Below are 12803 nucleotides of genomic sequence, written 5' to 3'. Positions count from 1 at the left end.
CAGGCACCCACCACCACGCCCAGCTAATTTTTGTATTTTTACTAGAGACAGTATTTCACCCTGTTGGCCAGGCTGGTCTCGAACTCCTGACCTCAAGTGATCCACCCACCTCAGCCTCCCAAAGTGCTGGGATTACAGGCATGAGCCACCGTGTCCAGCCAGACTCTGCATTTTTTTAGTAACTTATTTGACATGAGATGAAAGGAAGGGTAGTCATCAAAGATGAGAGTAGTAATTGTTGTTTATTTTGAAATTCATGGCCTGATTGTAGCTCACACTATTTAAGGGTAACGGTTGATCCTGTATGCCTGCTACAAAATGGAATGTGTTTATAATTCAGTGATTATTCTTCCCTGCTTGTGTTGCATCTTTATTTGTGACCATCAGTTTTTGTAGAATTTGCTATGAAATATAAGGTGAAAAAATACTGTAACCTGATAAATCACATCCCACTTACCTAAAAAAGAAAAATGTAAAAAATATATAACATTACAAAATAGAGTTCTTCATGACCTCATGATTTAAAGGCATAAATGGCTGCTAGATTCCAATTAGGCTCTTGAACAGATAGTTTTTTTGTTTTGTTGTTGTTGTTGTTGTTTTGGTTTGGTTTTTTTTGTTTTTTAATACGAGGCTAACTGACACATGCTGGAATCCAGCCCATTAACTTGGTTAGTCTTCAGAGTGTGATGTGACAGCACTTTGGGGTATAGAAAAAGAAAAGAAGAGAACTTCTTTACGTGTATATAATTTTAAGGATACAAATATTGTGTATGTAGGTTTTGTTTTGTTTTGTTTTGTTTGTTGTTTTGGTTTTTTTTGTTGTTGTTGTTTTTTCCTGCTAAGGATGTGCTACCAAAAAGTTCAAAGAACACTGCTCTAATCAACTGAGCTAACAGACCGGTTACAAAGACCAGGGTCATAAGCCTATAGGTTTCCTGTCATTGATCTCAGTGTGGTGTAATGGTAAGGGCCTTGTTTTCAAAGTCAGGAGACCTAGAATTGAGCCCTAAGTCTACCACTTACTGGCTTGTGATCTTAAGCCTTCAATTAATCTCTTTAAATTTCAGACTATAGAATATTCAAACCAGTTTGTTTTTAGAGTATGTGTCAAATTTCTAGTGGTAAATGGGAGAGTACATAGAAAACTCTGAAATGTTTATGCTTGTTCTAAGGTTTACTCGTTTATGTTGTATCAGCCCTCTCTAACATTAAATATGTGGTCAGAGATTTGTTGTGAAGCATGAATATAAAACATGAAAAAACACCTAACACAGGGTTGATATGTAGTGGGTGCTCAATAATAGTATTTCCTGGATTTCTATCTAAATCTTAATCCCACATATACTTTGTTCTTTGAAAGGTTTTTTTTTTTTTTTAAATTTGGTAATTTGCTTCCTGCCTTTCCTGTTGTACTAATGGCTACTAACAGCTATCACTCTGAAGCCCTTGGTCTCATTTGGAGAAAAGGGTGTCTGAAACCCTTGTACCTTGGTCTTATTTAGAGGAAAGAGGTAGCGTTTTAAGAGTCAGCTAATGCTTGGTTCTATGCTAATACCTACTGCACAGGATCGTTGTGAGAATTAAAGGAGATAATGCATGGGAAATTGTGAAATAAAGAGCTAAACTGATGTTAGGAAATGATTTGATTATTGTTTCCGAAGTCCCAGGAGAGTCCAATATGATTGAACTGCCTAAGTAGTAGGATAACCTACAAATTACAGCCTCTGTCTTCAAAATAAAGTAGTGGGCCTGGATTCCTTTTTCTCCTCTTCTGGGAGCTTTTTTCCTTTTACTACTCATTTTCAAAAGCTACCATGTTAGGGTATTCTGGTATGTCCTTTTGAGAAATCTTTGTAATTCCTTATATTGCCAGCATTCTAAGGACATCTCAGAAAATGTTAATTGAATGCAAATGTTTGTATGGGATATGATAATAACAAAAACAATGGATTAGTTATGTTTACATAACACATTGAGATTCTACTAACAGTACTTACGCACCTAGAAAAAAATAACATTATAGTCAACAAAATAGAAATGCTAGTCTTTATTTGACAGGCTTATGTTTCTAATTTTGTCAGGTTTTGTTTTGTTGTAATTTTTGACTATAACATACAGTATGTTTCTTGATTAAATAAGATAACCTAATCTGCTGATCTCACATAAGTAATTGAAATCCTGTGTGTATTTCATACATTTTCTCTTTGTTCTGACACTTTTCCTCAAATATATTAAAATGTTCACTGTCTTTTAAAATCCTTCTCTTAACCCAGATACTTCTCACTGTTCCATCATGCTGAATAGTCATTTTTCTCCATGTCTGATTATCCATCCAAATGTTAAATCTTTTCTCCTTTTGTGTTTTAGAGTTACTCCTTTCTCCCCTCTCAGATCCCAGATTATTCTAGAAACAGAAAGTAACTTAGACATTTCAAAGGAATAAAACTTTAGTGTACTTAAACAGCCACATTGAGGTTAGAAATCTCCATGTTTACCCTGGAATATTTTTCAACCCCTCTCCTCAATAAACACTTTTTTTAAATAGCATTAGTTCTGCGTAGCATAACCATACACCAGAGCACAGCAGATTATTCCAATCTGTTATTTTCAGACTTCTTTACACCCTCTGCCCCCACCCAATAAAACTATTCTAATTATCTCCAGTAGAGAGAATGAAGACTTGGAAATACTTAGTACTAAATGTCATGTTGAGGTTAAATTGGCCTATGTAGTAGGCTGGTATAATAACTATCTCTGACATTTAACCTGAAAGTATATGTGTGTGGCATATTCACTTGATGGGTTGGTAAAAGGTGGTTTTTGTATGTTAATTTGGGATTTCTAATATGTTTAGAAATTAGATTGATTTCTAATTAATTTCTAGTGAGATTAAATTAATATTGTTTGATTTTTAGCGGGAGAAAATAGCTCTGGCTAACCCTGTTTGCCTCTCTTACGTTTATCTCAACAGGAAGAAGTCAGTATCAAAGAAATTGCAATCACACATCATGTAAAGGAAGGACATGAAAAGGCAGATCCTTCCCAGTTTGAACTTTTAAAAGTATTAGGGCAGGGATCATTTGGAAAGGTAAGTCATGAGTGTGTGCTTTTTTAAGAGTTGTCTTTTCAATTCATATGTATTTCATATACATGAGGAAACAAATATTTTATGAAATGCTACCAGTCTTCCTACCAGCAATGTTTTCTGTTTTTTTACATTTCTCACTATCAGTAAGTGGGAAAGTGAATAAAGTTGTTCAAAAGTACGTTGGAGACTTCAGTAAATTGGTAGTATTTGCTTCCTACTTTATCTTCAAGACCACATGACCTCTCCAGTTGTGATTCTTAAATGGTTAAAAATCACAAGATATTCCCTTGATACACTGGCCTCTTTTTGAGTCCTTGGGTAGGGTTGGAAGGTGATCTTGCAATACAGCGCATCTCAGCCTCCCTTCCAGCGTACTCTAATACCAGCATAAAGTGAGTGACGCTCCCAAAGAAGTAGGGTTGGGGGCTACCGCTACAATTTTGAAGTTTTCTTGACTCCTGGCTTGTCTTTAAAATGAATGCAAAGTTTGCATTTTATCCAGTAACATCGTGTTTGTTTTTAATATCAAAAAATGTTTCCCAAAGCCACCAAGGAAAATTCCTCCAGAAGGCAGGGTCTGCCTCTGTCACCCAGGCTGGAGTACAGTGGCATGATCTCGGCTCACTACAACCTCTGCCTCCCAGGTTCAAGCAATTCTCCAGCCTCAGCCTCCTGAGTAGCTGGGACCAAGGCACACACCACCACGCCCAGCTAATTTTTGTGTTTTTTTGTAGAGATGGGGTTTCGCCATGTTTCTCAGGCTGGTCTCAAACTCTTGAGCTCAAAGCGATCCACTTGCCTCGGCCTCCCAAAATGCTGGGATTACAGGCGTGAGCAACCACGCCCGGCCGAAGATGCAACATCTTTATCAGTGTTTTTCATGTAGCGCTTGTCTCCCACCACATACATACACACTGCACACCTCAGGGGCACTTCTGTACTCCATTTTGAGAAGTACAGCATCATAATTACTACTGCTTGATCTGTTTAGACCAGGGGTCCCCAACCCCCGGGCGAGCATTGCCGTTTGAGCACCACCTCCTGTCAGATCAGTGGCAGCATTCAATTCTCATAGGAGCACGAACCCTGATGTGAACTGCACATGGGAGGGATCTAGGTTGTGCACTCCTTATGAGAATCTAATGCCTGATGATCTGAGGTGGAACAGTTTCATCCCAAAATCATCTCCCCCTCCCACCGTGCCAGTCTGTGAAAAAACTATCTTCATGAAACCAGTCCCTGGTGCTAAAAAAGGTTGGGGATCACTGGTCTAGATTGTTTCTTGGCAAGAGGAAAATTTGGAGATTGTATTCAACTTTCACAATGCAGTGATTCCTTACCACTTCTCTGTAAGGAAATATTTGAATATATCATGCTTTGCAAGTTTCAGAACAGCACCAGTTTAGCTCTCTTCTGTATTTTAGTGGGGGTATTTAGCAATTCTTGGCTAACATAGGTAATTTGTTACAGTTGTTAACCTCTTTTGAACCCAAAAGGATGCTTTTAATCCAAATATAGAGTAAGTAGCCATCAGAGCGTAATGGTTGTAAGTTTGGGCTCTAGGTCAGCCAGACTTCGATTCAATTTTTTTTCTTCTATTTATTCACTGTGTGTGCTTGAGCAAGTTACTTAACCTCTTGGATCCCCATTTCCTTCCTCTAGCCAGTCATTAAATATTGAAGTTCTTCAAGGTTCGATTCTAGGCTGCCTTCTTCTCTGTTACTAATACTCTCCTAATTGATTTTCTCTGTGCCTGCTATCTTAATTGTAACTCACATACAGCTGACATAACACATTTATATCTCCAATCTAGATTGCTCCTCCAAGCTCTGAATTCTTATGCACAGCTGCTTACTCTTTTTCTATGTCTTAAAAGCACTTTAAAGTCAACATGTCTGAGACCAAACTCATGATCTTTCCCTAAGCCTCAAACTGTTCTATTTCATTTTCTCTCATTAAGCAATTTAGAAACTTGGGAAGCATTCTTGATGTATATTTCTAGTCCCTACCTCCCCTATCCCACTCTGACCTGGCCAATCTTATCTGTCACCAAGTACTGTAGATTCAGTAAAGATTTCTCAAAGCCTGCCTGCCACCCCTTGAGAATATGCTACCACCTTTCTTCCTGGTCTATTGAAGGAGTCTCCTAACTGGGTCTTTCCAAATGTATTCTTGCCTTGATCCATTATTTACATGATAGCCAGCATGAACTAATCTTTTACTCTACCCCTCCATAACCTTTCAGTGGCCTCTCTTTGCTTTTACAATAAAGATGAATTCTTAAGATGGCTGAGGAGCCTCTCAGCCTGGTCTCTAGCTACCTCTCCAGCATCAGTTTACATACTTTTCACTCTCTGTGTTCCGGTCACATTGGCTGCCTTTGTTGGTCCTTAAGCAGGACCAAGTCCTTAAGCTCCATCCTGCTAGAAAGCCTTTCCATATTTTATTCCTTCTGCCTGAAACACTCTGCTCTACCCCTGCCTCTTCCTCAGCTGGTTAGCTCCTCTTGCACCTGTGATGTCAAGGAAGCTTTCCCTGCATCCTTCCTAGGTTATGTTCCCTGGTTATACCCTCTCAGAACATTACATACGTCATCTTCATGGCACTTGCCACAATTGCAGTTTTTCATTTGTTTAATTATTTGTTTAGTGGCTGTCTCCCCCACTAGATTAAATGTTCCATGAGTGAAGGAAGGGTCATGCCTTGTATCAAGTCTCAGCATTGAACCAGTAGCACAGTGCCTGGCATATAATTCTGGAAAGAATTAATGAGTGTGTAATAGTTCTGACTCCATAGGAGAGTAGTGAGAATTAAATGATAAAAGGCCAAGCACATAATATCTGGTATTAAATTAAATTATCACACCACTCAAACCCAAATAGATGGGTAATTTTTATACATTAGATTTTCAGGGAACACAATATTTAAGTTGTTGGAATTAGCATGCTTCTCCCTTTACGTCTTTAAAAGTAATTTAAATATCATACTATAAATACCAAACATTCAAAATAGGTTGTCTCCTTTCTTACTCATTCTGAAAGGCCACAGTAAGCCAAGGAAACAGGGATGACCTGTCAGAGACTAGAATAGCTTCATGGGGGAGTGAGAAAAGGTCAGAAATGCTCTGGTGGAGGAAGAGATGGCAGCTGGGACCGCTGCTGCTCCTGCTGGGCTTGCCTGGTTACTGGCCAAAGGGAACAGATAAACAGCACCCTGAGCAGAAGCAGAATACTGGGTGACTGACACGGACTCTGTCCCAGTACCTCCACTGTGACACTGGGCAAATTACTTAACCCCCTAAGCCCTAGTTTGGACAGCTATAAAATAGGCATTGCCTAGTAGGTCTGCCTCCCAAAATTGACACGATGATTTATTACAAATTGTTGTGAAAGTATTTTGCAAACTAAGAAGTGCTGGAGTGTTAAGAAGATGCATTCAAAGAACAGTTGAAAGTTTGGAATTCACCAGGAGAATTTTTCTTGCAGAATGGTTAGGGAATCTTAAGGAACATTAAATATCAAATAAATCCTAATTATCTCTACCTAATCAGATTTTATTTCCATCAAAAATGTTAAAAATCTCTGATTACCTTTAATACTTAAACATCATTCCAGAGCTTACATCCACCCTGATTAAGGACGCTTTTCTCTCCCTAGGTTGGCTCCCCACTAACTGGCTGAAAGGAGCTAAAGCGTGGGGCATGGTGAAAGGGGGTGGTGATTATTGGAGAGCAACACACCCTGTATCAGGGTTTCTCCGCGAGTTGTGGTGCTTTTCACTTGATTTGGGATCTTGCCCATTGACTTGGCACAATTTCTCAAAGTGAGAAACTCTGCCTTGTCCTAGAATCAGTTGAATGAATCATTTTTTAATTTTGTGCTAATAGCCTGATGTGCTAATTCAGATGAATGAAAGCTGATCCTAAACTTAATTCTTGATTGTGATTGCTTCTCTTCTTCCCACCTGTGGAAGCATAAGAACACTGCTACAAAAGAATGGATAGGGAAGAGGAGTTGAAATTCAAATCTATTTGGCATATCTATTTAAAGGTTCAGTGGAAATGATCATGAACCTAATGGTCAAAGTGAGTAGAAGAGATGTATTGGTAGTCTTGTATTAGTCATGTTATAGAATGACCATGAGTTATTTAGAACAGGCTTTATTCATTTTGCGCAAATATTTGGAAAGTCAGGATGCCCAATAACATACCTGAGAATTGTGTTCTTCATATTTAGGTGTATGTGATAATTTGACCATAAAAAGGTGGGGAGGTGGGTTCTAACTTAAGTCACATTAAATATTTGTGCACAGGATTCTTCAGTGTAAGTTTTGTTTGTTTGTTTGTTTTTGTTTTTGCTTTTCATTTTGTTGTTGTTGTTGTTTTGAAACGGAGTCTGGCTCTTGTTGCCCAGGCTGGAGTGCAATGATGCGATCTCGGCTCACTGCAACCTCCACCTCCCGGGTTCAAGTGATTCTCCTGCCTCAGCCTCCCAAGTAGCTGGGATTACAGGTGCCAGCTACCACATCTGGCTAATTTTATATTTTTAGTAGACATGGGGTTTCACCATGTTGGTCAGGCTGGTCTCGAACTCCTGACCTCAGGTGATCCACCCGCCTTGGCCTCCCAAAGTGCTGGGATTATAGGGGTGTGCCACCACTCCCAGCCCAATGTAAGTGTTTTAAATTGTTCCGCTGAGCAGTGAGATTTATATGCAGCTTTTGTATACAGAAAAGACCCTCCATCAGTGAATACTTGTATCAACAGGAAATTGTGGTCAAGAAGGAACCGCCGTATAACAATTTTGACGGGCTCAGTAGAATTCTGTTTTGTTAAAAGCAGGACATCATACCACCTGTGTTATACTTTAAACATTTTGGGATTTTTTCCATCTAATTCATACATATGTAGTTTAAAGGTTTTTTTTCTGTCTTAATGTGTTACATGCCCTTTGGGAACTGGCAAACAACAAAATGAAAAAAATGTATTCCCTTATATTGACACCTCAAGTTATAACAAATGTTTATAACTAGTATTTATAATTGATACATTTTAGGGGAAATAATCTACAGTATATCTGAATCTATATTATAATAATAAACTGTATTATAGCAGGGTCTTATTTTAACAAGGATATAGTTTATACTACTTTGTAATATTTATTTTCTCTTACTTAAATGCAGGTTTTCTTAGTTAAAAAAATCTCAGGCTCTGATGCTAGGCAGCTTTATGCCATGAAGGTATTGAAGAAGGCCACACTGAAAGGTAAGTGTTGCTGCTATTTGTAATGTTCATGTAGTCTAAACAAACTGAAAGGTCTCAATAGAGCTCATGGGACTCCTTGGCATGTTATTTACATTCTGAATAGGTTCCTGTTACCAGCTTTAAATTTAGGCTGACTTTTAGTGAATTTTTCCTGCTAGGCTAGGAATCATATAACTAGTGAGAACCAGAGTTGCCACGTTATAAAAGAAGTATTATAAATTCATATTGAGTTTTATACAAGTAAACATTTAGAAGATTAAAACTGGGTTTGATTCATCTTCAAATTTATATATTTATTTTAATGTTTTTAAAAACGTACTGATTTACTGGATGCAAAATAGCTTTTATTCTAAAGGACTTTATGACTTCTGGTCTCCAAGTAAGTTTTTATTCTGAGCCTATGATTTGAAAACCCTAATGCAGGATTTGGCTCTCATAGGTAAAAAGTAGTTAAGAAGAGGCCGGGCGTGGTGGCTCACACCTGTAATCCCAGCACTTTGGGAGGCCGAGGCAGGCGGATCACCTGAGGTTAGAAGTTCGAGATCAGCCTGACCAACATGGAGAAACCCCATCTCTACTAAAAATACAAAAAATTAGCTGGGCATGGTGGCACATACCTGTAATTCCAGCTACTCAGAGGCTGAGGCAAGAGAATCGCTTGAACCCGGGAGGCGGAGGTTGCTGTGAGCCGAGATCGTGGCATTGCACTCCAGCCTGGGCAACAAGAGTGAAACTCCGTCTCAAAAAAAAAAAAAAAGTAGTTAAGAAGAAATATAGATTTAAAAATACTTAACTCTTCCTTTAATTTAGTGGTATCACTTATTTTAACCTCATAACCTCTAGATGTTTTGTGTATTGATTACTAAAAGTCCATTTTTTCCTCTTCAATTTACATGTAATTTATAAAGCTTTGAAAATATTCTCTAATATTTGCAATGATCATTTATTATGTCTGTTATTCCCAATTAGTTACCCACCATGGACATCCCAAGAAATTTCACTTCTCTCTGTAAACACTGTCGTTTGCTTCCATTCTGTTACTCCCTTCCTGAACATATTTTCTTTCCTATTCAGTCCTACCCCATGGCATTACCACTTACTTGATTCCTGCTAGGACCAGGGAATTAAATTATATCCTCAATCCCCTGCCTTTCTGTCACTGCATTTGTGACTTTATACTCATGAATCCCGTGTTACAAAGCTGCATAGATGAGACTCAGAGAGTTCATTCACAAAAGCAACAAAAGTAGTTTGATTTTATGTATTTAACAGGATTTGTATTTTGCATAGTGTATGTAAAGGAAACTACAAAACTCTAAGAAACCTAAAAGTTACCAGGAAAGGAAATAAATGCCCAATCCCTATTAGAGAAGGCCAACCGTTAAGAATCTCACTACTCCTCTAGCCATTCAGTTACCTCAATATCATTAAGATTCCAGCTGCATTTTCCTTAAAACTTAACAAAATAATTCAGAAGTTTATTTCCGAATCCAGAATATTTTGGAAAAGAAGAATAATAAGGGAACAAGCTCTCTCAGATCCTAATGCTTCAAGTAGCACTAACTTAGTGTGTTATTGGGGGGAGTAATACAGGCATAGAATCAGTGGAACAAAATAGTACAACATATATATATCAAATTTTAGTGTATTTGTTACAAAAATATTGAGTACCTGCCATGCTGTATGACAAAACAGGCATACAGAACAATGGGAAATTAAGTAATGATACCCCTGAGCTCAGCCGGGCACAGTGGCTCGCACCTGTAATCCCAGCACTTTGGGAGGCCGAGGCAGGCAGATCACCTGAGGTCAGGAGTTCGAGACCAGCATGCCCAGCATGGCAAAACCCCGTCTCTACTAAAAATACAAAAAAAGTTAGCCGGGCATGGTGGTGGGTGTCTGTAATCCCAGCTGCTCATGAGGCTGAGGCAGGAATATCGCTTAAACACGGGGGGCGGAGGTTGCAGTGAGCCGGGATCGCACCGCTGTACTCCAGCCTAGGCGACAAGAGCAAAACTCCGTCTCAAAAAAAAAAAAGAAAAAGAAAAAAGAAATACCCCTGAGCAAGCTGGAAAATAACACCATAACAAACTCCACCCTAACTGAATTTTACAACTTAACACATCTAGGAAACTTGTGAGGAAATATTGAGCAAATTACAAACAAATTAGTAATACAAAAATTGTTAACATTTCATACAATGAAAAATAGTATAAATAGGAAGACAGGAAAATATATTAATATAAGGAGTTGGCCAAGGGGCTTCTACTGGCCAAATCTGGGGCAACTTAAACATTGCAATAATAAATGTTAGTGATAGATTACAACCCAGTTGAATAAAATAAGAAGCCATAGGTTAATTCATAAGTTAATTAATGGGGGAAAAGGGAAAACTCTTTCTTGCAATATAATTCCAACTAATAAACGTAAAAAGAATGAAAGAGTTAGGAATTGATAAGAAATACCATTATATCCTCCATCTGGAGGATTTTGAATAAAGTTTACACAAGGAGATAAATAATCTTTGGGGAAATGTTCAGTTTTGGTGAAAGTCAAAGATGCATATTAAAATAATAAAGTTTGCTGGGCACAGTGGCTCGCACTTGTAATCCTAGCACTTTGGGAGGCTGAGGCGGGAGGATGGCTTAAGGACAGGAGTTCAAGACTAGCTAGGGCAATATAGCAAGACCCTGTCTCTACAAAAAATAAAAATAAAATCAGATGGTTGTAGTGGTGCAAGCCTGTGATTCTAGCTACTCTGGAGGCTGAGGCAAGAGTATCTCTTGAGCCCAGGAGTTTGAGGTTGCAGTGAGCTGTGATCACACCACTGTACTCCAGCCTGGGTGACAGAGTGAGATGAATGCATGTTATTTCATATGATGGCAGCATAAATTGGAAAGCCATTATTGCTGCTACATTAACCTGCGGAAATAGCTTCAAAAAAAGGATTCATAGGCTTGAAAATTCTTGTTGCAACATTATTTATAATAGCAAGAAGTTAGAAATCACATACACACTGGAAAACTAGAGGAATTGTGACCAGGCATAGTGGCTCATTCCTATAATTTCAGCACTTTGGGAGGCTGAGGTGGGAGGATTGCCTGAGCCCAGGAGTTCAAGACCAGCCTGGGCAGCATAGTGAGACCTCATCTCTACAAAAAATAGAATAATTAGCCAGGCCTGGTGGCGTGTGCCTGTAGTCCCAGCTGACTCGGGGGGCTAAAGCGGGAGGAACGCTTGAGTCTTCAAGGTTACAGTGAGCTTTGATTGCACCACTGTACTCCACCCTGGGTAGAGGGAGATCCTGTCCCTAAAAAAAAATTTTTTTAATAAGGAAAAATAGAGAAATGTTATAAAATTATGGTTTACCACTTAAGAGGATATTATTAAAATAAAGTATCTTAAATAAAATTACAAAAATGAATGTAGTGAAAATTAGAACAAATTGAGCTACAAGTATGTAAAATTGTATAGATATTAGCTATAAAAGAGATGATAGAAAAGTGAAAATATTTGACTTATTGGAATTTTAAACTGCTGAATAATTGTGAATGTGTTCTTAAATTTTTATGTTTATCAAAAGAATATCTGTAGAGTCTTATCATATAACATAGCTATGCTTTGCCCACTCTTCTGCCTATCCTAATTCTTGAACCCCAGAGACAATGACTTTCATCTCTTTAGCTGCTGCCATTTACATTTATATTCAACACTTTTATATTGCAATTGTTTGTTTTCATTTGGAGACATAATCTATTGCCTTTCTAACATGGAAGACTAAGATTCAGTTCTCTCATGCTGCCACCCACTCACAGTTTCCCTTTTCACATCTTCCCAATAATGTTTTCATTGTTACAGCTTTATAAGAATTGTTCCTAGCTGAACGAAATAGTATACTACAGTCACATTTCCTTCACTTCTTTTCTGTATTCAGTCTCTTTTCATAAATTCTGTGCCTACCTTTTTCTCAGTTTACTTTTTAGTTTTGATGGAACTCATCTTCTCATAGCTACCTCAGAATGAGTAAATGGATACTAAATTTTTTGTGACCCTCCATGTCTGGAAATGGCTTTATTCTACCACCTGTCACTTAGTTTATAATTTGGCTGACTATAAAATTCTAGGTCAGAAAGAATTTTCCACCAGATATTTGAAGGTATTGCTTCCATTGTCTTCTAGTTTCCTGTGTTACAGTGATGAAGTTAATTGCTGGTCTCACTCCCAGTCCTTTGTGTGTAAGCTGCTTTTCCTCTTTGGGAGTCTTTAGAATCTACTCTTTATTCCTGGTGTTCTGAAATTTATATAGTGGTATTCTTGAGTGTGGGTTTCTAAAACTATATCATATCATATATGAGGTGTGGTCTCTTTCAACCTAAAAACTCCTTTCTTCAGTCTTGGGAAAGTTTTTGTCATTTATTCTACATTTGTAAGTGCTGCTCTTTGGAATAT

General features: G+C 38.1%; 1 protein-coding gene across 16 annotated transcripts in view; it reads left to right on the top strand.

The window, feature by feature from the left end:
- RPS6KA3 (ribosomal protein S6 kinase A3) overlaps window positions 1-12803 on the top strand; it is a 117721-nt gene that overhangs the window by 55245 nt on the left and 49673 nt on the right. For all 16 annotated transcript variants that reach the window (XM_063804053.1, XM_016942880.3, XM_063804054.1 and 13 more), the window contains 2 exons: window positions 2975-3091; window positions 8273-8354. In XM_063804053.1, the coding sequence (XP_063660123.1) occupies window positions 2975-3091; window positions 8273-8354 (199 nt within the window). The remainder of the gene's footprint in view (window positions 1-2974; window positions 3092-8272; window positions 8355-12803) is intronic.

This window comes from Pan troglodytes, chromosome X (genome assembly GCF_028858775.2).
Source record: "Pan troglodytes isolate AG18354 chromosome X, NHGRI_mPanTro3-v2.0_pri, whole genome shotgun sequence".
Lineage (NCBI taxonomy): Eukaryota > Metazoa > Chordata > Mammalia > Primates > Hominidae > Pan > Pan troglodytes.
This window is presented reverse-complemented; position numbering and strand designations above follow the sequence as displayed.